Source organism: Ciconia boyciana, chromosome 15 (assembly GCF_034638445.1).
Source record: "Ciconia boyciana chromosome 15, ASM3463844v1, whole genome shotgun sequence".
NCBI lineage: Eukaryota > Metazoa > Chordata > Aves > Ciconiiformes > Ciconiidae > Ciconia > Ciconia boyciana.
In genome coordinates this window covers 4,254,241-4,279,218 of record NC_132948.1, presented here as the reverse complement: position 1 = coordinate 4,279,218, position 24,978 = coordinate 4,254,241, and the positions used below count along the sequence as shown (strand labels likewise).

Genomic DNA, 24,978 nt, shown 5'->3' with positions numbered 1-24,978 from the left:
TTAGGGGAATGAATGCAAAATGGTGGTCTTCATCTTGTTTTTCAGTAAGTGCTCAGACAACTGTTTGGCTGAGGCCAAAAAACATTAGCTTAGGCTAAATCATCTTACAGGATTAGTAACTGCTGTTTAGAGCAGAAGTAAAAACAGTTGTGTGCCATATGGGGGCAACTCTAGCTGGGTGTCATGTCTCTAGGTTCATTGTTTGAATGAAAGATGGAGCTTCACAAGTGGATGTGGGTTGTGCACACGTTTTAGGAGGCGCTTAAACGCGAGCCTCCCTTTTTTGCGGTTTATTCTTGACCTAAGCATTTGGCTCTTGTGGAGAGGAAAATACAGTGTGTGGAAAAATGAGTCAGCCTGCTTCCTGTGGGAGGGACTGCCGGAGGCCCGCTGCTTTGAATGCTGCAATAAATTAGCACTGGAGATAACTCAGAGGACAAAGTGTGCCTGGAGGACACGCAATGCTAAGTAGTGCACGCAGTGGCTCTTGCTCTCTGTATGCAAATTCTGCTTGCAGAAGAAATGTGGGAGATGAGATAGTCTTGCACAGTGGCTCCCAGGGCTGGTGTCTGTTGTAGGGCTCGGAATGGAGAGCTGAATACGGGGCTTGTTGGCAGCAACTTGGCTCCTGGTTGTTGAGAAGGAATAGGGTAATAAAGTGTAACACTAGCAGGCTCTTTCTTCTACTTCTGTGTAGATGCTGCACATGACCTTGAATGAAGCATTTGTTCCTCTGCACTTTAGTTACCTATTTGTAAATGGAAGCAGAAATGCTTATGGCTTAAATAATCAAGTCCGGTGATGCTGAAGCAGAGCTGAGAGGAACCACCACATTAATTCCAGTGTGTTGCAAGGGGGTCTGGGACCTTCAGGTTAAAAAGTTTGTCATCCCCCCCCACCTGGGTGTGAGACCGCAGTTTCTGAAATTTTGCCTTGGCCTAGCAGAGGGAGCTGGTAGAGTTTGAAAGCTGGATAGTCTGTGTTTTACATCAGTAAGTTCAGTCATCTGCTCTCCTAGATAACTAGATAATTAGATTTCTAATGCTTAATTTCCATGAATAAGTTATTTTCCCCTGACAAAAGGCATATTTTATCTTGATAGAGCATTTTGGCCAAGTTACCTTTGATGTGGTTTTTAATCCAGATTTTTTGAGCTCAGTCTGACTTTTCTACTTGAGCTAAAGGATGAAAAATATTTCTTTAGTAAATTTCTAGTGAGCCATAAGTGTGGGTCAGATCATAGCCTAATGAAATACAAAATGTATTTCATTGTATTTCACTAGTTTGGAAATAGATGAACTGGAAACATGAAGACTTAACATGGTCATTAAAACCTTTTGAAAAAAGAAGCAGAAGCTTATGATGGTGGAGGCAAAGAGAAATGTAACATACCCTCCTGCTCTGTGAGGCTTTACTGTCTTCCCCCGGTAGTCAGAAGTCAGGACAGCTAATCTCCATTCTTGAATTTATTGTTTTATAAAATTGTTTTAGTCTAAGACTTTAAACCTGGAGGTGTTCAAACTCAAATGTCTGTGCCTGGAAGCAAGACACAATAATTAAGCTTCTTGCAGCCTCTCACTCTGGCTTTAAGTTCTCTATCTCCTTTATTTCAAAGAAAATTAACTGAGTTCTGTTGGGGATATCTAATATGTGATGGCAGGCTAGCAGCTCTGCCTGCTCTTGAAATCTTCATCTATATACCCTGTTAAGCTCAGAATATACTCTTCTAGGATTTAGTAGTAATACACAAATCAAAAGCTTTCCAATGTATGTAGACCTGATGGTCAAACTTGCACTTATAAACACATCTGAGTGCACAAAAATACTGGTGTCCGTTCCCATACATGTGAAATGAGTGGATACCAAAAAAGATGGGGCAAAATTCAAGGAGTTGGCTTAAAATATATTAATCTCTCTCAGGAAGGCTTCAGACAGGAAGAGAGAAAACATTTTCTAAAATGTAGATGTATATTTAAACTTTATGGTAGATTGACCTGGGAGATGTTTTATTAGCTTTTAAATCCCTGCCAAGTCTGACTCCCAATAACTTCCTTCAGGCCAGTTCTTAAAAACAGTAGTGATGTGTTTGCTCATTTCTTTCACAATTTGATAAATTAATTTCAAAACACAGAGGAGGAACAGCTAAGAAGCCTTTTTTTGGAGTTTGGCTTGACTAAAGCAAGATAGATGTTCTGTGCGGACGGCTTATTTCTCATAGCCAATGCAGTAAAACTTGCGGCTGCTTTCTGTAGAAAAATAAGGAAACCCAAACCCTATAGTGAATATTGGCCAGGATGGGAGCTACAGCTTCAAACTATTCTATTAAAGTTTTCTCTTCACTAAATGTTTTTATCACTGACAGGTGCAGTAGGGTAATAAATGAAAGGTGAGCGCCATAAAAATGAGCAAGTGCATCACAAAGTTTTGGGGAAAAAAAAAAACCCACATGGCAGCATGTCACAATTGCAATGCTTAAATAAAAAGGTCCAAATCTACTTTCTTGAAGGATTGTTCCAGAGCTGTTAGGTAACATTTTACTTAAAAATATTTCTTGGTCAGCCAGTATTTGATCTGTCATTCTAAACACAACAGAACTGCGCTGGATAGCTGCAGACAAAAAGCTTCTAGAGGTACCATTTAACTTAGCAATACTTCTTCCTGTACTTCAGCAGCCTCCAGCTATTCCTGAATTGTTCTCCCTTGTTGGCAGCATGAAAAGATCTGTTTAGACCATAAGGTCTTTGGAGCAGACTTCCAGCACAAGGCAGACCTTGCTCTTAGTGATCACTGACAAAAGATAATTAGAGTGTGTTAGTAATAACATCTGAGCACTCTGATCTGCTGAAGTTGAATACAGATTTATACTTTGTACATTACCATATGTAGTAAGTACACGAACACTTGTCTTCTCTCAGCTCAGCTTTGCTCTGTTTCCACTAAGGTTCAGTTTATGACTCAGAGCAGCAGTTGCTCGAACACAGAAATACTTGTTTACCTTTTTGCGCAGTGCCACAGATGTAAGCACTAAGGGGATTAGGTCTTTTAAGTTGTAGATCCTCAGGGCAGGGGCTTGGCCTTCAGAGCAGTCTGCACCTCACTAGCAATATGTAGTGGCAAATATGTAATAGTAACTTCTAGCATGAGCCAGAGCTGCTAAATTAAGCCGCAGCAGGTGTATTCAAAGTTGAGGGTAAGTTTTCTGAACAACACCTGTAGCCCACCTTTTGGGAAGCTGCTGAGCACTTCTGTAAGTGGCCAGATCTTATGCATGTGTCAGCCTGGCAGGTGAGGTGCTCCCCTGAAGAGACTGCATGGGTGTTGCTGTGGCCAGAGTCTCTGGATGATGGAAGGGTCCAGAAACAAGAATGTGGATCTCTCCTTGGAGCCTTGTCCTCCTAAAATCTAGTTTTTAAAAAGTTCTTGCATGAATTTATTTGAATAACAGTGTTTGGCAAACTCACTGGCATTTTGGTACTTTAAGTCCTACAAAAAGCTGTGCTTGAAAATAAAAAATAAAGCAAGTAGATGTGGATAGCAAACTTAGCTGAAAAACAAGGTGGGTGCAGCACATACTGTAGGATGGTGTATAAAATATACTATGCTCTGCCAAATCATACACATGCAGGGGAGTGCATTATCAGGGACTGGAAAGAGCCCCTCTCTGTATGAGTTTCAGGCTTTGGTGCATCTGTGAATATCACTTAAGGTAAAGCATGGATGGTCCTGTATGGGGGAAGCCACCTCAATCACAAACCCTTCATGTATTCAGTTATTTTTCTGATGGAGGAGAGGTGGAGGGCTGTCAGAAGGAAAAAAAAAACCTGTTGTGGCAACATCCCAACAGCTATGTTAGAGTAACTGCACGTGAACTAGAGTCCACTGAAAGCGTTGCAGACAAAGGGTCTGTGCTTGGCTGCGGGCAGCAAATTTGGCACACACATGCTATACTTAGACTTGCACCTATAGCCAAGGTTTTGCAAATGTAGGTCAGGCGTCATTGAATTGAAAGCCCTTTCCCCCCCAGTCTGAGATGCTGCTTAGAGTGATAAGAATCATTCAAGCTGTGTTTTTTTGGCACTGAGGCTGTTGCTTTCTGACAACTGACTCCATGCAGACACAGCAAGCTTGTGGTGAACCTGGGCTGGGGCATGCAGCAGAGAGCAGGTGCCAGGCAGACATGGGGATCCGGGGTGATCTGCAGCCCAGGTTTTCTGTGCAACCAAGCCATGAGGCTGCCTGCAAACCAACACTGGGGTGTGGAGACCTGTAAGCACTGCATGAGATCTTAGATTGGGAAACATTGTACTGACAGATGCTGTGAGAATTAGCAGCCTGTCCTGTGTGTCTGATGCTGAGAAAAGATTTTTTTTTTCCCTGGTGCCTGAAGGTTTGATGGCTGAGGCTTTGTCTGGAAAGAAGTAGCATCCTTGATAAAGCTGTCACGACCAGAGAAAGGGAAGCATGCTTCCCTCCTTCACCGAAATTCCCCATTTCACCCTCATTGGCTTGTCTTGGAGGGGCAGAGTGTGTAAAGGCCTACAGGTGCCCTTTGGGAGAAAGGGGAGAGAGTGGGGAAAATGCTGTTGGTTTTGGCTCTGGTTCTTTTAAGCAAATGTCATGATGAGTGTCATATACCCTGTGTATGTGCTTTCTGGCCCTAACTAGGTAAGAGGAGACCAGCTAAAGTACACCAAGTAAAACACAATGGAAGTGGTGTGGCAGCGGCTGTTCTTCAGCTTCAAAGTCTCCCTGACAAGTTACTGGGCTGTTGGATTGCGCTTCATTTTGAAAGGCCTGTTCGAGTGTGCTCATACTTTAACTGTGGCAACTTTCATTGCTTTCCAGTTATGTTCTTTTATCACTTTATCTTCAGCAGAGAGGGCTGCCTCACACGAGTGTGTGTGGATTATCCTGCACTTGAGCACAGGCTGATCTACTGCTCCAGTTCTTATGCTACTACAGTAGGATTTTAAACTGGGATCTTCCCTAGCATCGCTGCATATAAATGATTAACTTTCTCTTCCGTTTGCTGCCTGAAAGCAAGAATAATGTGATCAGTGACAGAGGAGATCATGGTATTCAGCTCTCAGCAGTTTTTATTCCTCCTGCTGCTGTAGCTGAATTTCTCTATGTGCACAAGCCTGTAGTAGCAATACTAAATCTACTGAGTGCTTGCTGCGTGCAGGAGTGTCTAAAATGGTGTCGCTTAAAACTTCTGCCAGTATATAGGCATGCGAGTTAGTTAGGAAGACTTTTATCCTATCTGTGCTAAAAATCACCTGCCTTAAGCCACTTTTTCCCCTCCTGTCTTGCACGTGCACTGGAGTTGGCAGATGGCTGGGGAGCAAACAAGTCCACAGAAGCATGCAAAGAAATCATGTTGCATCATTGCTAACCAGCTTGTGCCAAGACTTGGATTTTCTTCTGCCTGTCACTACCCTGCCTACACTAGCTTCCCCATCACCCCTTGGCTTGGCTGTTTTGTGACCTACCTCCTGGAACAATCTTGGAGACCTTTTTTCCCTCCTCTCTCTCAGCTCTCTCTAGTTGATTAGTCTAATAGATATCAGCCATGGCATTTTGTTGAATTCATACACAGACACAATGCTGTGCCAGAGATTTCTTTGCTTACTTACAGAAATACTTTTATTTCTGCTGTAGTGTGTCTGGTTTTGGTTTTGCCGCTGGGGCTGGTGCTTCTTTTAGCCTCCTTTCCTTGGCTCTGCTCAAAGAAATTTTTTTTTTTGTTCTGTTGAATTAGAGCAGATCTCCCCAAGCTGGGACATTATAAAGACTCAAATGGACTGAAGAAGGAACAAGTAGTTTAACCGTGTCACTTGTGCACCACAGGCTGTTATCACTTAGATACTCCAATCATTAACACTTATGTATAATGCAGCACTGCTCAGCTCCCTGCACTGGCATACTCTGCTTTTCCTACGTGGGGACAGGTCTCATCTGTGTGATGCTAGTACTACACATGGCAAAAGCCTGCTCTGGGTGCCCAGGCAGGCCAAATGGGGTGCCAGGGGACAAACAACTTCCTCACCAGGCCCAAACCTGGTATGGAGCAGAGAAATGCTCCACTTGCAGAAAGCTTGTGGTGTTGGGGCTGTACCTCCTTGACTTGATGCTTTGGTCATGTCTGCTTGAGCAGTGGGGAGGAGTGGGGCATGAGGGTGCAGCCCATAGCTGCTTGCTCAGAGGCAGAAAGTCTTAGTACAACTAGTGTCAGACAGAGTATGCACATGGATTTCAAGTGTTGACCTGAATCCAGGCTAGTTTTCAGAAATTAATAGGTTAAAGCGTAGCATAAGTTTGTTAAGCTCTTGCAGGGATTTGGAATTTCCCAGCGTGATCCCCACTGGCACCAAGGGACAAAGGAGATAAAGATATTAGAGCCCAAGTTTTCAGCACAAGCCTTCTCTTAAGTACTGATTCAAAATACAGCTTTACTTGTCAAGCTGTGAAACGCCACGTATATCCACATGTCTCAAACTTATTTGTTTGGAGGACAAGACCAATACTACCACTTAAAAAGCTCCATATTCGTTTTCATCATTACTCAGGTTTACTGAAAGGTTCTTGGATTTAACATTGTTTGTGGCAACATTTTAACATTACCAGGAAGGAAGAGTGTTTGGCCAGGTCTCTTCATAAAGTAGGAATTTACTCGAGGGTTATAAGGCTCATTGGGGCTAATCCCTGCTAGCATTATACATCACCTGACAGTTGCCAAGGAGACAAGGATAATCTCAGTGAGACAAGATATGTGAGAAGGGTATTTATGGACATTTGCCTAATGACGCTGGTGGAATGCACCAAAAAGTGATTATTTGAGTGCCTTTGAAGTACTTTCTCTTCAGTGGTGAATATGGGAGACTGTTGGTACACAAGCAAAAAATTTCCCTGTGATATTAAAGCAGCAGAAACTTGGCCTTAATGTTTCCAACTTAACCTGCAGTGGCCTCATCCACTGTTGCGCAAAGGGACAGACGAGGCTTTTGCAATGTTTCGAGATGGCTGCCCATCTGTCTGCACTCTGCGGCATCAGCAGACTGCGTAAGTATAAACAAGGCATTTCGGTCTGTGGCGCTGACACAGGCTTAATGAAGACTGTCCACTTCACGTGCTTGAAATACTAGCAGGTGCCTCATGCAGATATCTTGTATGCCAAGTGATGTGAGGGGAGGGAAGAGTGGAGGGGGGGTATATGTATATAAATAGGCATGTATGTGTGCTTTGGCAATGGCTTTCCAACATAACCAGCTGTTTCCTCCTTCCTTGTCCCCAGGGTGAGCCCAGTTGCACTATGGCCAGCTGGCTTTGGGTGCTTATGTCACATTCCCTGAGCTGTGGGAAGGGTTAACATCATGGGCTACTTGGTATGTGAGTCTGAACAGGCATTTTGGTCAGATTAGGCTGTTTTCCCTGACCTGGGGTGGCTTATAGCTCCGCTTAGGGAGATTAAAAGAAGCAGGAGAGCTAATATCTTCATTTGAACAAGTTCATGCTTGGAAAGGCTTCTGCATCCTCTGTTTCACATAGCAAAATATTTTCTTGGCAGTGTGCTCCCTGGCCGTGAGAAGGGGCAGAGACTGATGGAGGAGGCCCATATCTGGGACCCAGAGCACTAAAGCTGTGTGGTCTGGAACTGTCCCACACTGGGCAAATCTTCCCTTCCTGTGTTGAGGTGAGGCAGTGACCTGTAATGAAGGGAGAAAGGCTGCCTGTCTCTTTCCCTCTCCCCCAGCCTGACCTTCTTAGTCTGTGGTACTGTCTCTTGATGGACGATTATGAAGGATGGGAAGATAGAAGGAATTTCCCAAGTTTTCAAAGCCTGATGCAAATGACTCCTTTGAAAGGAAGGAGCTGCTGAGAGCCAACCTGCAGCTGATGGGCTGTGCCTCGTGGTGCCAGAGTTATCTTAGTAAGCAGCTCTGAGCTGCTGGGTTGGATAATGCCTGGAAGGGAGGAGGCCTCTTTAAATGAAGTAAATCAACCTGTTAACCCTCTGTAGGTGGGTTTTGAGGAGTTGTTTGAGATTGTACAAATTGGTGGCTACAATCTCGGTAGAGGTTTCTGCAGTGGCACCTGCCTCCCCTTCCAGAGGTTCAAAGTAAAATGGTGCTTGGCCCGTCTATTCCAGCCAGTCAAGAAAATTGCATGTGGGCAATGTTTCTGCCTGCCTCCAGTCCTGCTCTTAAATGGCACCATTCTATATTTTCTTGTTTTGGCGTCTGTGTCCAGCATGGGCTCCATGTGAAGGCAGGGTGTTGCCTGGGAGATCCTGAGGTGCCTGTGTTTACTTAGCTTTAAAAGCACCAGGGATATGCAATTACATCTGGCAGAAAAAAAAAAAAAGCTGTTCCCAAGTGTGTATTATCATTTTCCACCTCTCCCTCTGGGCTGAGCTCATTCCTCCATACCATGAAAACAAGCCAGATGAGCCTTAGCAGGTTGAATAGTGGCTTTTTGGGCTGTCTTGTGTTGACCGAGATGAATATGGGGCACCTCGGCAGATCTGGGGGTAGTGGTTTCTTGCAGCAGAGGTTGATAAAGCAGCCCAAGACTGGGAGACCCCTCCTTGTCTGCAGCTCTGCAGGGTAAGGGCCTGTGCCCATGGCACCAGTGCTTCAGGCACAGAAAGGCCTCAGGAAGAGGTGGTAGTATTAATGAAATCATAAATTTCATAAGCATTTGCCTTGAGCTCTTAAAGCTTTGAATATTTATTAGTTAGTCTTCACTAAGATGTCTGGTCCCTTGTGCTAAGGTGGAGAGGGAAATAAAGAGTAAGAAGCACAACATTTAGGATTTGTGCACAAAGTAAAATACAACATCCAGTAAAGCCTAGGGAAATAAATCTCTCTGGATTAGAGGCAAAAACTACAGAAATAATTTGAGTTAGCAAATCCCTCTGCAACTTCATAGCCGATCAATAGATGTTATTTGGCCAAATATCACACTGCTAAATTCTACAAGCAATCTCTTTTGAACAAACACGGTCATTTCAGGCTTTCTCATTTGGCTTCATCTAAACATAAATCTGCGGGAAAGCGTGGCTCCCCAGTATCTGAGTATGCTCAAGAACTCATGTTCAAGCAGAGGTTGGAACCTACTTCTGAATAGTCCCCTGTTTACATTTGTTTTCACCCCTCTGTTACTTTATGCCCATGTAGAGTGCAAATGCAAGTCTGTTCCAAAGCCTTAGAGATCACTTATTTCTTGTGAGTATTCCTTCAGGCTTCTCTGCCTCTTTCCTTCAGTATTCATAAATAGCAGGAAAACTTGACCTGATGTTACTGAAAGTCTTGCCTGCATAAAAGATAGAGAAACCTCAGAAGGCCTCTTTCAGACTTAACTTTGCCTAGTTCTTCTCATGCCAAGGCAAAAATTGGCCAGCCCTGCCTGACTGGTGACTACTTGGCTACTTCCTGAAAGCTTCCTTGGATGGAGACCTTGTAGAATCTCTGGGCCATCTGTTCTCCTACTCAGCTAACCTTACAGCTAGGATGTTTTTCTTCTTGTCCAGTCTAATTCTTATCCTGTAACTTACACACATTGTTCTTTATGTAAGGGATACAGAGAATAAAGCTTAAACTCTATAAAGGAGTAATGTCTGGACTGCTAGCTTTTTCCTGGGGTGGTATGCTTTCAGTATGGGACATAGCTCACTAAATTCCTAATCCACACTTTAAACAAAAAAAACCCCAAACCCATTCATCCCCATTCTGTAAGATCAAGAGGAAAAGCTCAAACTCTTGTGCAGTCTGCCTAAGTGGAGAGATTTTTCCTTTACTAGGGCCTTGTTTATTGGCTTACACTGACAATTATTGCCTAGTCTCTCAGTGCCTCAGTTTTCTGGTGTTGCAATAAAATCTATGCGAAACACTTGCTAACCAAGTAAAGAAACAAAGGGGAACTCTAAGTACTTATCCGAAACGTCCCCTTCTGTTAAAACTTGTGGGTGTTTACTTGGTCCTGAAACACTTCACCTGCAAAAGCTACTGGGACTATAGAGCTCTTCCGTAAGTATAGACCCTTCCCTCTAGCAAGTCTTAAGGTTTGTGCCTGCCCTGTGGCCCTGGTGTGAGGAACAAATCTGCTGGTCTATATTTGAGTTGCAGAAGACTTCAGTTTTCCTTGATTTGAGCTTGTAGGCAACCAAATACAATGGTGCTTTGTTCAACAAATAAACATGAACAACTTATGCTAAATAGTTGCCAAATGGAATAGCTTTCTAGGAGCACCCCTGTTACTACAAACTGTGCCAAGTCTGGAAGTGGATTCAGGAACAAGACTTCCAAGGATGTAGAGAAAAAGGGAATCACAAGGCTAAATTTTCTCCTCTTGGTGTACAGAAAGTGGAGGCCAAGCTAACCCCAAAGGAACTGAGGGATAACATGGTCTCACATCAGCTTAAGGAACAAAACTGCAGAGACAACTACCAGCCTGAGGCTGGTGATAACTTAAGCTTCAACTGATTTTGGAGATGTATCCAGGAGGGGAGAAAGACTGAGGGACAAAAGGGAAGGGGGAAGCAATGACGACAGAACACAATAGATTTTTTTTTTTTAGGTCAGATGAACTGCACAGTGGAACTAGTAAATGGTATTTAAAGGGTAAATTCAAGTGAGCTGGATGCTTTAGGTACCCATATATCCCCAGATCTTGTAACTGTTCTGCGATAGCTCTACATTCATTACACATCTGCATTACTGTGCTAATCTTGGTAGAATCATAACCCATCTGAAACTACCCAAGTAATTCTTCCTTTTAAAAATGTTCTTTACGTGCTTCAACATTAGAACCTTCGGGGAAGAACAGTTAGGAGATGGTGAGTACAGTTAATGGAAATGTTCCAAACACTTCTGGTCTTGGTGGTGCCCCACCCCAGACACTGACGGGGATCCTGCCCATGAAGGAAATCTGGTGCAAATCTCTGCAGCTACAGAACTGAGCCTCTATAGGAGGATACTTAATGAAATTGTTAGGCCAACCTGTATCTCCTCCAAATGAAATGCTCGCTCGGTCTACTTACGAGCAACCTTTTACCCCAGTCACTCTGTCATGCAGGTCCCTTGATTTATGTCCTAATCTGTCAGTTGTTTCCTGTTGTACTCTCACCTCTGGACAGCTTCTTGTTCCCATCTATGGTGGCATTTCCCACCCCCATGGGTGGTACTGCCAAGCATAAGCCAGCTCTGTATTGCATTGCAGCATTCATCAGAAGTCAGGAAGGGAGTCTTGCTGATCCTATATTTGTGCTCAAAATAAACTGGGTTTTGCTAAATGCCATTCTAAACAAAATGTTGATTAAGATCTAGGCTGTTTTGCAAGGGGCCTCTATGATTTCATGGGTAATCAGAGCACTTAATACAGCTGGTAAAAAACCCTCATTGTAGAAGAGACCTCCTTCTTGAGCTATTGTCTACTAAATTGCATTTAGAAAAAGCAATCCTACTTTAAAAAAAGGGAATTTAGAGACTTTCATTATAAGGTGTGCAAACTTTATAACCCCAAATGGCTCTTTAAAGATCAAATGCTTTTAATTGTGTTTTTCTTATGTAGATATTTGCAAAGCCTTCAATCATGTTTAGCTCTGGTTCTAGCTAGTAATGCAGTGGCTGGATGCAAACACCTTCTGTGTCCTACTTTCTAGAATCTCCTGGAGGAAGTGTTTACAGCAAGTGTGAATAAGCAGAAATATTTTGAAAAAATCTCTTCTGCCCACGTGTTCCTAACTCTGAGCTACTGCATAATAAAACAATTCCTATAAACATAAAGACTTGGACCCAAACAGAATAGCCACTTGAAATTTTTAGTGCAGTGCAAGAGGGGAGGAAGGTGCTCATTCAGATTTTTATCTCCTCACCCCAGAACAAATTCACCTTCAGTTTCATGTTGGATTCCTGCTTTCAGATGTTCACAGCTTAGTGGTGCTACTAATGCCTCAAGGCAGAAGCCTTGCAGAAACTCCCAAAATCTGTTCCAGAACCACTTGCTGGAGGTGAAAGCTGGGCTGTGAGCTGGGCTCAGCTGAAGTGCAGAGAAGAGCAGGTATGGCTGACTACCAGGTGCTTAGCACTTATGTATGCTTGTCCTAGATAGTGCTCTAGACACTCATGCCGCTGATGTGCTGCCCAAGGTGTGGGGGGCAGGAGCTCTGGGGGTGTCGCATGGGGCCAGTCTCTGCTGCTCCATCCAGGCACCACAAGCCTCTGAGGATGTAAGATGAGCCATACGCAGAGGTTAAGTGGCTCTGGCAGATAAGCGTTTCCGTTGTGCTGTGCTCCCTGAGCTGGGCTCCCAGGGGGAGCTGCATTGTGCCAAGCCCTGGCGGAGTCACCTTTGTGTGGGTTGATTGACCTGCTCACAAGGAGCTCTTTTAACCAAGAAAATAAAATGTTTACCTTTCCCCCAGCAGGCTCAAAAGCTTATTGTGGGTGGGGTGGACAACAGGCTGCCTTGGGCTGGGAGATCTCCAGGGTGATTTTGGGGGGAAAATTGCTGTGAACAGGGGAGGAAAGGGGGGGGACGGACGGACGGACGGACGGAAATGAAATGGCGGATGCCTGGGACACATCCCGGCAGCGAACCGAGCCCACGGGGGTGGCAGATGGGCCTCTGCCACCCGCCCGCCTGCCTCGGACGTCACAAGTGCGTCTCCCTGCGTGTCCGCTGACTGTGATGGTATTACAAGCAGAGAAATCACACCCGGTTGCCACGGCAACGTCACCAGCTGGGACCGTGGTGTGCTGTCACCTAGCAACCAGCAAGGGGTCCCCGGGGCTGGCGGGGTACCTGCTCCGCTGCCCCGGGGGAGGACGGGGGTCCCACCCAGCCCCTGGCACCGACGGATGCTCTCCTTTTCCCCATGAGCAAGGATCTGTGTAGTTCCACTGCCTTAATAGTAACATTTTTTTTTTTTTTAACCTTAATAGTATTTTTTAACCCTTTCCCTAGGCAGGGCTTTGCACTGTGGTTCAGTAGCAGTGTGTGCCCGTTTTATTCTGTGTACAGCTTTCTGCCCGTTCCCTCAGTGCTCACCAGTACTGAAACCAAAGGATACAAGGATAAAAATCTTGCATGAAATGGGTGGGTGCAAAATCTTTGGGCAAACTCTGTAGAGGTGCCTCTCCCCATCTTTGCTGAAATTATTTCTTTGGCGTTTGCTGCATTTATGTCTTGGTGTCCGGATGGCCCTGTTCCAGTTGGCTCCTGAAGCTCTGGGTGCCCTAAAATGGGGTTAAGAGGTGCTGCAAGCTTGGCCAGACTCTCAGCAGAGGGTTGAGCCTTTCTTCCTGCCTGTCTCCCTTCCCCCAGATGGATGGTGGGTGAGTGCCACTTAGCAGTGACCTCAAGATGTTTCTTTATTACCTTCTAGGGCACTGAATCATTTCATTGAAGGACTTTGCAGGCAAGAACACGGAGCTGCAGTCACGTCCTATATTTACAGCTTTAGCATAGAAAGCCTCAGCACTCCAGTCCTGATGTGGCATGAAGCTGAATTATTAACAAGTGCTCTCTGCTAGGGGAGCAGTAGCTAGTGAGAAGGAGCCTTTTCTGCATGTGCGTTAATTGGTATTCACTGGGTGATCGGGGATCTGGTTACGTAGTGCTGGGATCTGCTGATGCTCCAGAGGGACAGGGAGCTGGAGAGTGCTTGATGTGGTTAATTGGAGGTTTCCTGGCTTCAGTGTTTGGCTCTGTCTTGTGCTGGTATCTGTTTCCTCTCGCCCCACCATGTGTAATGTGTGCCTCATGCCAGGCACAAAGCAATGCTGGAAGGGCTGTCTGCCTACCCCAAGGAGTGAGCAGCCCTACCTAAGCTGCCATGAAATGCAGTATTTCAGCCCCTTCGACAGGAAGGGATGCTGCCTTTTCTCCTGCAATCTCCCCCCTCCATTGAAGTTAGACTGCTCAGAGGTGATACAGGTTAAGATTTGCTATGTGCTATCGAGTAGCTCAGTATGGAGTTCCTTACAGTAAGCTACTCCTTACTGAACAGGTCCAGTAAACACTTTGAGCCACAGAAAAAACTAGAGACTTCTAATGAAAAAGAAATCAGTGTAGTGACTGATCTGCACCTTGAAATGTGGGGCTAGTCAAAGCAACTCTTCTTGAGCCCACTCAGGATTCTCTTCTGTTTAAAAATAAAACCCCTGAAGCAGTACTTAAATTCAGCCTGACTTACTTGCCTCTGTGCTAAGCATGGAGTTTCCCAATATGCCCTGCTGAGCTATTGGAGACAACTTAATACACAAGAAACATAAGGAGGCTTGTATTAAGCATCTGTACAGATAAAATAAGGAATTAAAGACAAGCTAGCTCATAGTGTAATGGCTACAGATCTCTTGCATGGCAAAAGCAGTGAATTTTGCCCAGCACACTTGTTCCAGTAACTTTTTTTAATGATTAGTCTAGTTTTCTTAAAACCAACATTGTTCCTATGCTGTTAGACCCAACAAACAACCATTCAGAAAAAACTCTTCAAATCAATAATTGACAACAAAGCCGCCTCTCTTGTGAGTATGTTGTTGACCACAAAAGGATGTATTTAAAGTAAAAGTGATTTGGAAAAGTGAATATAATATGGTCAGCTCATTCCTGAATAAAAACATGTTTCTCTCAAATCAAAGTCAGGCAGTGCCTGACAGTTCTCTGAAGCTATGCTGCACCTTACAGCGCAAAGTTAGAAACAAAGCTCCTTCAACTGAAATATTACTGAAAGGAAGGTTTTGTGGCTAGCAAATAAAACCTCCTTTGGAGACTTGTGGGCTGGCTGATCATTTTCTTGCTGTACCAGAGGGACTGACTGAAACACCTCATTCTTTGTAGCATATGTTGGCACTAGATGCTGAGCGAATATAAGAACTTGGTGACTGAGGGCCCCTCCGAGGGATGCCGCGGCAGCCGAGCACTCCTCTCTAAACACAAAGAGCTATTTCAGCGGTGCAAGATGACACGCTTCTTCCTGCCACTGAAAACAGATTTTCATTGCAAAAACTACCTGAGCTTGACATTGTGAAATTACTTCCTTATGCTCTATGTACCATAAAAGAAGCCCAACTGAACTGGGAAGGATACACCCTCACCCAAGCTACATGCAGCAAACAGCTACAGGAGCCCAGAGCTTGGTAGCAGGAAATGTGTGGGAAAGCCATCTGGTGAAGCCACTTAGAAACAGTGTGAAAGTCTTTTTTCATTCACTTCCTGACAAAGTAGTAATATGTTGCCTCATTATAGGAAGAGGGCTGCTTGTTGTTATTCTTTGCATTAGTAGCTCTTAGAAGCCCAAAGGTGGGGACAGGACTCTTCCTGTGTTAGGTGCTGTGGGCACATGTAAGAGGAGACCTGTCCCTATGCCCATTCTCCCAAAATTTTATAACTTAAAAGGACAGAAAGCATAGTATTTTTTTTTCCAAATGGGGAACTGAAACAGATGGGAGAGACTGAAGGAGCTGGAAACAGAACATGTAATAATTCCCAAGCCTTGACTTTCTCAGCAAAACTGTACTTTGACTCCTATACTTTATCTTTGAGCATTTATGGTGAGTGGTATGTACCTTGGCATACTGCTCATAATGTGTTCTGCAGTTCTCCTGGGTAAAATCGGCATTTAGCTTGGTGTGGACACACTGCTGAGAGTTACTACATGCTTTGCTGTGCTGAGGCAGGGGGAGGGAAATCAAATCAACATGCAGAGGAGATTTTAATCATCACTTAGCAAATTAAAAAACAAGGTTACTCTGGAGATCTTAAACTTGATCTTTGGCATCTGAATCATGTCTTTCACTATGAGCTCTCAGTCCAGCCCACCTAATTTCCCCATGGTTTAATATTGCTATAACCCCGGGCAGTATCTCTGTTCTGCTAAAAGCAGAGAACCACACAAAAGGCTGTATTTCAAGAGGAGGCAAAGTTCCTTATAGCCTAATTATTATTATTATTATTAATGCAAAGTTCTCCTACATCATCTCATCTGAAGACCTCAAATCATTTTATGGACCTCATTTTAGCCTCTTGGTGACTCTGAGGCAAGACAGTTATCCCCATTTTTAGAGACTGGAACAGACTTGAAATCCCCATCCTTGAGTTTTCCTTATCAGTCTTTGCCAGAATTGAGGATGGATTTTTTTTTAGTTCTATGCTTTAATTGCAAGACAGAGCTTTCCAGGTCCCTTTGCTATCCTTGTGTGGGTGTGCGGGACTGCGTGCTTGGTTGGTTAGCATTTGTGCCAGGTTTAGACTGGAAAAAAGTATGTGCTTGGGTTGGCCTTTCATCTCTGGGGAAGGCAGGGTTAAAAAAATGTCCTAAAGCTTAATTAGGTGGTGAAAGAATATCACAGCAGCAGGAAGCCAGGAGGGGTAGGATGAAGGAGATGGTGGATGCTGCCCTGCTTTGAGGTAAAAGGGGCTGAAGCCCAAGGACCCTGGAAGAAGCAAGCAGGACCATGTGGCGTGGTAGCTCGTGAGGCTGAGACTGTCATTTGACATACACAGCCTAGTGCCAAGAGAATACCTTCAGAGATGCTCAAGTATTGTGAAATTGGCCATGAGGTGTTAATTGCTAAAAACTGTAGAAATTCAGATTTAAAGAGCTAGTACCTGCTAGCGTAGAATGACTCGTACCAGAGAGCAACCTTTCTTTCTGACCTGTGAGTGAAGCCTCTAGTAGGGTATACAGTGTCGGATGGGGCAGAGTTGAGGCTCTGACTAAGGCTTTCATTGCCTTATCACAGACTTCTCATAACCCTCTCCTCCCAAACAACCCACTGTGACACAAAATGCAGGTGCAAAACACAGAACCAGGAATGCAAGGAGAATACTAGCAGCACCTCAAAGTTCACAGAAGCTGTAACAGCACTTCTTTGTAGGGTTTTTCCTCTCCCAGTGCTCAGTTCATGATCCCTAGCAAGACTCCAGCCTATGGCAATACAGCTGTAGGCAAGCACATCCATGCAGCTGGTTTTGTCCTTTTATTGAAAGCCTAAGTAGTGACAGGAGCCAGAATGATGTGGGTGCAGGGTTTAAGCACTACCTCAGGGATTACATGCATAACCTCTTCAAAATAAGAGACCAGACAAATAAGACTGCAATTGCACTATGGAGCAGCAAATGTGGAATACTAAGCACCCAGGAATCAAGTGCTAATGTAATGCTAAGATTTTAAAAAGCCTCAACCAAAGCCCTGGGTGAATGACAACAGGCCACTTCCAACTCTGTTTCAATTTCCCCAGATTCTCATGACTCTAGGAAGACTGTTTACACCCTTGCTATATCCATTGCTGTATTTGAGTTACTAGCAAGTTTTGGCCAGGTGACAAACTCAATGAGCACCAAATTGTGCCTTGGCAAGCGCAAGCTGTTTCTATCAGTCTGCCTCGTCTGCGTTGGAGAACAACAGTCCTCTTCTCCAAGCTGGGAGCAGGGCTGGGCTGGAGCAGTGAGGGCAGCACCTAGACTCAACTTTTTCCCAGGATGTGGCAGTTCTGAAGTGGGTGGCTGAAGACTATTTCTGGCAGTAATAGGGAGTTAAGGGAACAAAACCCATGCTTGGACATTGCATGGTGGCAGACCTAACTTGGTGGTTCCTTTGCACAAGGCTTAGCTGAGCAGCCCTCTGAGCACCTGGGCTGCGAGAGGCTCCTGTAGCACAAGTGTCACATGAGGATAATCCCATGAGGTTTAAAGCCCAAAGCAAGCTGTTTGGCTTTCCTTTCCTGTCTTCTAGACTCATCTTTCAGTTTGTGCTTATGCTGGGACCATAACAAATCTTACATTTCCCAGCCAGTGATGGAAATCATGCATACACAGAAAATCACTGAGGGTCACCAAATCTGATGGGAGCCAAATTCTTAGCCCTGGATAAGAAACCTGACACAACACAGGAGCTCTGCAAGGGCTTCGGTGGAATCTCTCATCCATGTTGTATGTGAAATATGCTCTGTCCAGAGAAGAGGTGAAAGATCTTCACTAGCTCATCTGCTATACTTGGAAGATATTGCTTTAAAAACACGGAAAATTAGCAATATTCTAGAATTAAGGAAGTTGGGGTGTTTTTGGTTTTGGGTTTTTTTTAAAGCCAGTTAAAAAACAAATCCACAGACTAAGTGGCTTTTTTAGTACTTGACAAGAAAAATCTGTAGCAGAACGAGGAATTATTTCCTCCAGTGCCATTACAGAGCGTTATACCCAAGACCTGCTCTTCTCACCTCCAGAGGCACAGGAAAACTGCATACCCAGATCGAGTGAAGACAACTGAAGGGACCTGTACACAGAGTCTTCTGGTCCTAGTGTTGTGACTGAATTTTTTGACCCTCCCTTAGGCAATCCCTGTGTTGGCCCCAGAGACTCACCTCTGACAGAATCTAGTCTGAAATGTGGTCTTACAACATTAGATGGGCCTCTTCAGCATGAGTCTGTGGTGTGTATTTTTTTTCTGTGCTATTCTGGGGGTAAGCAACTGGTGAGAAGAAAATGCTTTCATCTGCTGGAGTAACTGTGTTCTCAAGCATTAAGATTATGGTTTGTACTAACTGTCCAGTAGGGAGAAAAAAACAAGGTTCTTAATTCTAGAAGACAGGTTAACTTCTAGGGAGGAGGCAGAAACTGTTAAGTCTTTTGCTGTCAGGAAGAAACCCATGCTGGAAGCATTCAGTCAATTAGGCTGATTTGTAACAGCCTCACTATAAATCCTCTTTCATTCAGAGGCAAGTTAAGCTCTTTGCTGAAACATGCCATTCCAAGGAATTTCAGTAGGTTCTCACACATGGCAAAGTTATCTGCAGGGACACACCATCTTAGAATGACATGGTATGTTCAATTCATATAGCCAATGTATGTCAAAAATGGGAGGCCAGCAGAAAGCCTTTCACCTCACTGTCACAGATTAGCCTTTTTCTTGCGTGCTACATTTGTTCAGCCTATTTGTAAATTAGAAACAGATTTTCTAAATCAGTTTTAGATACAAAAACAGTTGAGAGAGACATCGATGCAGTAAATGACCACTCAACCTGGAAACATAACTGTTTTGCCAGTGAAATGCAGCATTCCTTAAAGGTCTAAAATTTAGTTTAAAGGCAGCATGTTTTATAGGGACACCCGTGTAATCTGACCAGATGCAGAACCTTTTTTTTTCCTTAAAGAGGAATCTTTCCCGCTCATTTGCCTGAAAGGTGGTTTATAGCAGAGCTGTGAGCCTTTCCCATGACCAAGGCGGCTGGGTGCCTGCCCTCACCGTGCTGTGGTGACTCACCCTGCTGAGCTGGTCCAGGAGTCTTTGGTTCTGTTCGGAGAGTTCCTGGACGGCCCGCGTCTTCTCGCGGTCAGCTTCGCGCAGGTGAACCTGCTGCCTCTCCAGCTCGTCCTGCAGCTGCTTCACGTCGCTTTCCAGTTCAGATACCCTTCCTTCCCATTCTCCTTCTTTGTTCTCAAATCGCCTCCTTAGTTCGTGTTTCTCTTGTTCTAGGTGCTAGATAACAGGGGGGAGAAGAGGTTAGGAAGGGAGGAAAAAAGTGAATGCTGTCTCCTTTTCCTCCTCTGTGCTTAGGGCTGAAACCTTTTGCGCAGGGAAGAGAATGGTACTAGAGCGTGACAATGCCACGGAGGTGGCAATCCCATGTCAGGGCAAGTCACTGGCACTAAACTTGCTTTCCATTTCCAGAAACTGGCCTGTCCTTGGCCTCTGAAGATCAGCACATTGAATTTTTACTGAAACAACTGCCAAAAGAGTAAAGCAGGCTGCATGTCAATAGGCAGAATATATAGGTCAGATGGGCCAATTGATTTGGCAGAGCCTAGCTTAACTCCAAAGCGATATTTCAGTGGGCAGTAGCATGATTCTTTTAAAAATTGCCTTTATAGTCAAAACTACACAAACTGTATCCTTACTGCTGATGAGGAATCTGGATGAGGCATCTTTCTTGTCATATGGGTCTTATGAACAACAGTTCAGTCATCTATCCATTTGCTCCTTCTATTCCTGACCTAATTAGTTGCCTGGTAGTTTGATAACGCACAGTAACTCTATTGTTTGATGCAGTCCACTCTGGAATGGCAATGGATATAATGAAGTATAGACATTATATACATGCACATTCTGGGTTGCAGGTTTTTTAGAAACCACTCTCAGTTCTGGAGATTCTGCTCTGCTCAGGACTGGCTGGAAAATGAGGGATAGCATGAGTCTGGGGAACTTTTGCATGTTTTATAGGCTCAGTTAAATGAGGGCTTGACTGAAACAGAGCTGCAAATCAGGTCAAAACAGATTTATGTTGTGCCCGTTTGAAAGAATCCCAGCTCTGAAACTCTGAGCTTGAATTTCCCCTGGTGACCGAAGCCACGCGTGTACTTGCAGAATAGTCACAGGCTGGGGACATGGGCATGTCCCAAAATTAGCAGGGAAACCTGAAGAGCAGGAGCCCTCTCCTTGTTGGTTGTCTTCTGTCCCCCAGAATAACCTGCTGCTACTCTCTATCAGATTCACCAGCCTTTTAGGAATGTGTCTTAGCAAAGAACAGAAACCCACTGGGCCCAGCACTGGCAGTGCTCGCCCATTTCTCCCAGGGTATCATCCCCCAGTGAGCAATCCCCGTGGCGCTTATGATAGGAGGGGAAAATAAACCTGCCAGGAGGAAAAGAAAATTGCACTGCATTTACGTGAAGTGGCTTTTTATTGCTTGTTAGAAACACAGGCTGTGAGGTGGCTGTTTCCCCTGGGTGCCTACTGCTGATGACACACAGCTTCCCTTGCAGGGTCTCTGCCACCTTCCCGAGCAGGTCTGAATGTCAAAGCTCTCCACTTCTCCAGCAGCCCTCTGGCCTGTGTTATCACTAAGCTTCCACCTCTTGCTCTGCAGAAGGTGCCATGTTTTCTCTTTCTTGACCTTATCTCCAAATCCTATGCTCCTTCCAGCACAGTGTAGCAGCACCCTGCTTGTGCCCTTCCAAATCTTTCTGCAAATTCAGGACTTTCTGGAAAACCCTCAAATGTGAGGGAAGGCTGATTAAAAACACTGTCCCAAAGCAAAAGTATTTCCCTGTGTTTCAGACACTAGAAGAGTGAGCACCCCTTGCAAATGAGAGAGCTAAGCATTATTATAATTCTTTTTAATGCAATAGGTGGGCATGAGATCCCAGCACCAGGCCCATGACAACCATTGCAAAGAAATCTTGTTTGTAGCCTAAGCGTGGCTGGAGCAGCCACACTTTCACTTTTAGCGGCACACTGAAAATGTTGTCTTTTATAGCTCTGTCTCCTTCACTGCTAGGCAACGTTTAGAAAGATCCAGGGCCTTCTCTAAATGGAAGATTAAACTTCAGCCTGCTGGGGAGCAGCACTGCAGCTGAAGTTCCCCAGACATACTCAAATGTGATTTAGAAGCCACTGATAAGGCTTGTCAATCATTTAAAACCCACTTTAGTCCTTTACTGCAAAAGAAAATCCACACTACATACAGGTCCAATAAACGGCCATCACATAGGTTGGAGTTAGAGGGAGGCGAAGAATATCAAGTTTATTCTGTTGTGATGGAGAAACTAGAACGGTGCAGTGGGGCACACAGAGGCTGTTGCAAAGAGGGAGGATAAACCAGACTGGACATGCTGACTGATTCCTCCTGCCTCTTCCTCTCCCAGCAGCTGTCTCCCCTCACCTGCCCTCACCCCAGCACCTGCATGGCTGCAGATCTGGATAGGTTTTTTTTTTTCCCATGTAGTGATGACAGGGCAAACTGCTGTCCTCAGTAGGTGAGTTTCTTGTTTCCCAGTGTCTCTCCATCCACCAGCTGCTCACTGATTTTTACACAGAACTGCTTTCTAGAAGATGTTTTCTTCTGAAAACAGTTTCTCTTCAACTTAACTGAGCTGGGCTGGTCCTCATTTAAAGAGATGAGACCAAGCAGGAGTTTCCCAGCTGATAATGAGGGTTCATACTGTAAAATGCTTGGACACGGCAAGCTTCTCTGTGTCAGAGGAACCAGACGTATTAGCTGTTTTAATCCCTTACAGAGGATAAAACTGACTAGGATCACATGTTAGAATTTATTACAGGACTTCAATTCCATGATTAGAAATTTGAATTCAGTGAAAGAGTTGCCAGAGTGGATGGCAGGAATGCTGCACTTCAGTAATGAACCCACAAAACTAGAACATATTTAGTCTTGAGGGAAAGCACCAGAGGAGCAGGCCAGCATATTGGCTATTGGGAAATGGAGAGGCTTCACTGAGTTCCTTGTAACCAACTTTGAACTGTTAACTGGGAGAAAATCTCTCCTAAATGCTACTTAAACATCACTATATCAGGTGCAACTGTCACCAAGGATCTCATCTGAGACTTTGCTTCTGGTCATCATCGGAAGTTCTCAGCATAGGGAAGGAGGTAACAGATGTGGGTCCTTCCTTCCTGCTCCTCTGAAATTGAAAAGCTTCTTGAGAAAGTTTGTTCACTTCAGTGGCAACAGGAGGAGGCCAACATTTAATCTGCAGAGGCTAGGATTACCAGGCTTGTGTTGTAGAAGATTAATGTTCAAGTTTGATTTTTTTGTGTGAAGTAGCACCATCTTAGATCTGCCAAACCCAGCGGAAAAAATCTGACCCTTAAGTAGATAACACTAACTCCTGTCAGATGGGTAGCCTGAAAAGCAGGAATATTCTGTTATTCAACTGAAAAGTTAGAGCGATAGTAACGGGATGAAAAGATGTAAACAACCAGCTGCGTTTACCATCCCTTCGTTCACCTTCTGAGTGGGCCCGTAAGAGCAGAGGTAAACATTTGGGGGATGTTATTTAAAGTACTATGAAGTCATAGTTTTTTTCCCCTCTCCTTTTCATCTTTACATTTTGCAAACAGCGAGTGGTATTTGAGACTCCCAAACTCCCTAACAGGCAGCTCAGCGAGTACCTAAACTTGTGCATTTTTCCTTTAACGGCAGGAAAGGTTCTACTCCAACTCATCAGGAAAACCACGTCAGCACAACGCCACATACGTCTGTTCTTGCTTAAAGCTCAACCTGAAAACATTCGCTCTGTCAAATTTTAATGCTCTGGGAAATTTTAATCTGATAAATAGTGCCACTAAACAACAATTTGAGCAAATGTCACCTTCACTATTGTTTCTACCAGAATAGTAAATGCTGAGAGATTTCCCTGCAAAGAAGGAGGGATCAGCTAGGGTAAAGTGCTGAGTTTAACAATAGAGACGAATTTTGTCAGGAGAACAAAGGCCATACAGTAATTTCACAAATCCTCTTGAACTTGGGAGATGTAAGTCCATGAGGAAGGAACACAGGAATATGCAGGACTGTGCAGAAAGAACTGCTCTAGGGCTGTGACTTGAAATTTGAATGTTAATCCAGCACTGTTCAAACTCTCTCCAGAAAGGTGAGAGGGGCTTTTTCTCAGCCTTCTAAGCAGTATTACTTGCTGGGAGAATTAAAATTTCAAGAGTATCGCTGAGAAAAAGAGTGGGGGTAATAGCAGCTCTCTTACATAGTTGTGCAAGAGAGTTGTTCCAAAAGAAGCTGCCTGCACAAGTCTTTTTCTTTGTAATAGCTCTATTTCATCTTTAAAAATCAATAAATAGCTCAATCCACCGAGTTCCTGGCAAACGGCTCTCTCCACATTCCTGTAGGTATTTTTCAGAGGAACCAGCTAACAGAAACGTATCATTAGGGCTTATCTCCTGCCATGCCTAATGCCTGGGCTGCAACAGCTTAAGCGTAAGGGTTACATATGCTCTGTAGCTCAGTACCTGCTGTATAAATTTAACTTCCGAGGCATTTCCGTGACGAGACAAGCACAGTGCACGTCTCCTCGCCCAGGTGGTACCAGGGTCCTGGGGCAAAACAGCACCCACAGGAACCTCTCGAAGCAAGGTGCTGCAGCCCGTCCCCAGGCCTCCCCGTCGCAGCCGGGGAGGGGGAAGAACAGCAGATTTGCCTCCCCCAGGCCTAAGAGGGATTTCTTAGACGCTTTCTTCCCCACCACGGCCACACGGAGTTCCGTGGGCTGCCCGGCGGGGCCCGTGCCTGCCTGCCGCCCCCGGGCTGTGTCGGGGAAGGGGCCGCTTTCCGCGGGGAAAGACCGCGGGGCTCCCGGGGGCCGCGGCCCTGAAGCGGGGGCCCTTGCGGAGAGCTGCGGGCCGGGGGAGGGAGGGCGGGAGGAGGGCGGCGGGGCCTCACCTCCAGCTTGTCGGTGAGCTCCTTGTGCATCCTCTCGTACTGGCGGCTCATGTCCTGGTTGCGCTCCAGCAGCGCCTTGCCGAGCCGCGCCGCCAGCACCAGGTCCTTCTCCTTCTGCCGGATCAGCGAGAGCAGCTCGGGGTCGCGGGCGGCGGCGACGGGCGGCGGCTCCGGCGGCTCCCCGGCGGCGGCCAGCAGCGCCAGCTCCTCCTCCAGGGCCAGCTCCAGGGCGGCGGCCGCGGCGGCCCCGGCGGCGGCGGCGGGCGGCTCCATGCCGCCGGCGCTGTCCGCCTCCGCCGGTGCTGACCCGGCGGCGGGCAGGCGCAGGCACGGCGCCGACATGGCCCTGCGCGCCGCCGCCGCCGCTCCGCTGCGCCCCCCGCGCCCGGCCCGCGGCTGCGGCTGCTGGGCGGGGAGCGCCGCCGCCCCCGGCCCCCGCCCCCCGGCGCCGGGCCCCGCCGGCGGCAGCGCCCGTGCACCGCGCTCATCGGCGCAGGGACGGGGCGCGGGGAGCGCACGGCGGGGGGCCGCGGCCCGGTTGTCTGTGTAGGTTTGTGCTTTCCAGCTCGCACGGATCCTGCTGGGACCGCCTGCTGCGATCGGGTCTCGCTGGTTCTGCTGCGGGCCCAGGCCCCAAGTCCCCCCAAAACATTGGGGTGGCCTGAAAAGCCCAAGGAGGGAGCTCGGCACTGCCGAAGGGGCACAGCGCTTTCCTCCTGCTCCCTACCGGCTCCTCCCGATCGCTAGCAGGGCTCTTCTGGTTACAAGAGCAGCTCTCAGGATCTTTCTACTC

At 45.8% G+C, this 24,978-nt stretch overlaps 1 protein-coding gene across 1 annotated transcript in view; it reads right to left on the bottom strand.

The window, feature by feature from the left end:
• The window catches only part of BICDL1 (BICD family like cargo adaptor 1), a 47,727-nt gene extending 23,200 nt beyond the window's left edge, over window positions 1–24,527 (bottom strand). The window contains exons 1-2 of the mRNA XM_072880260.1: window positions 24,186–24,527; window positions 19,262–19,477 (exon numbers count right to left, since the gene is read on the bottom strand). Coding sequence (XP_072736361.1) covers window positions 19,262–19,477; window positions 24,186–24,527 — 558 coding nt within the window. The remainder of the gene's footprint in view (window positions 1–19,261; window positions 19,478–24,185) is intronic.
• Between the last annotated feature and the right edge of the window lie 451 nt (window positions 24,528–24,978).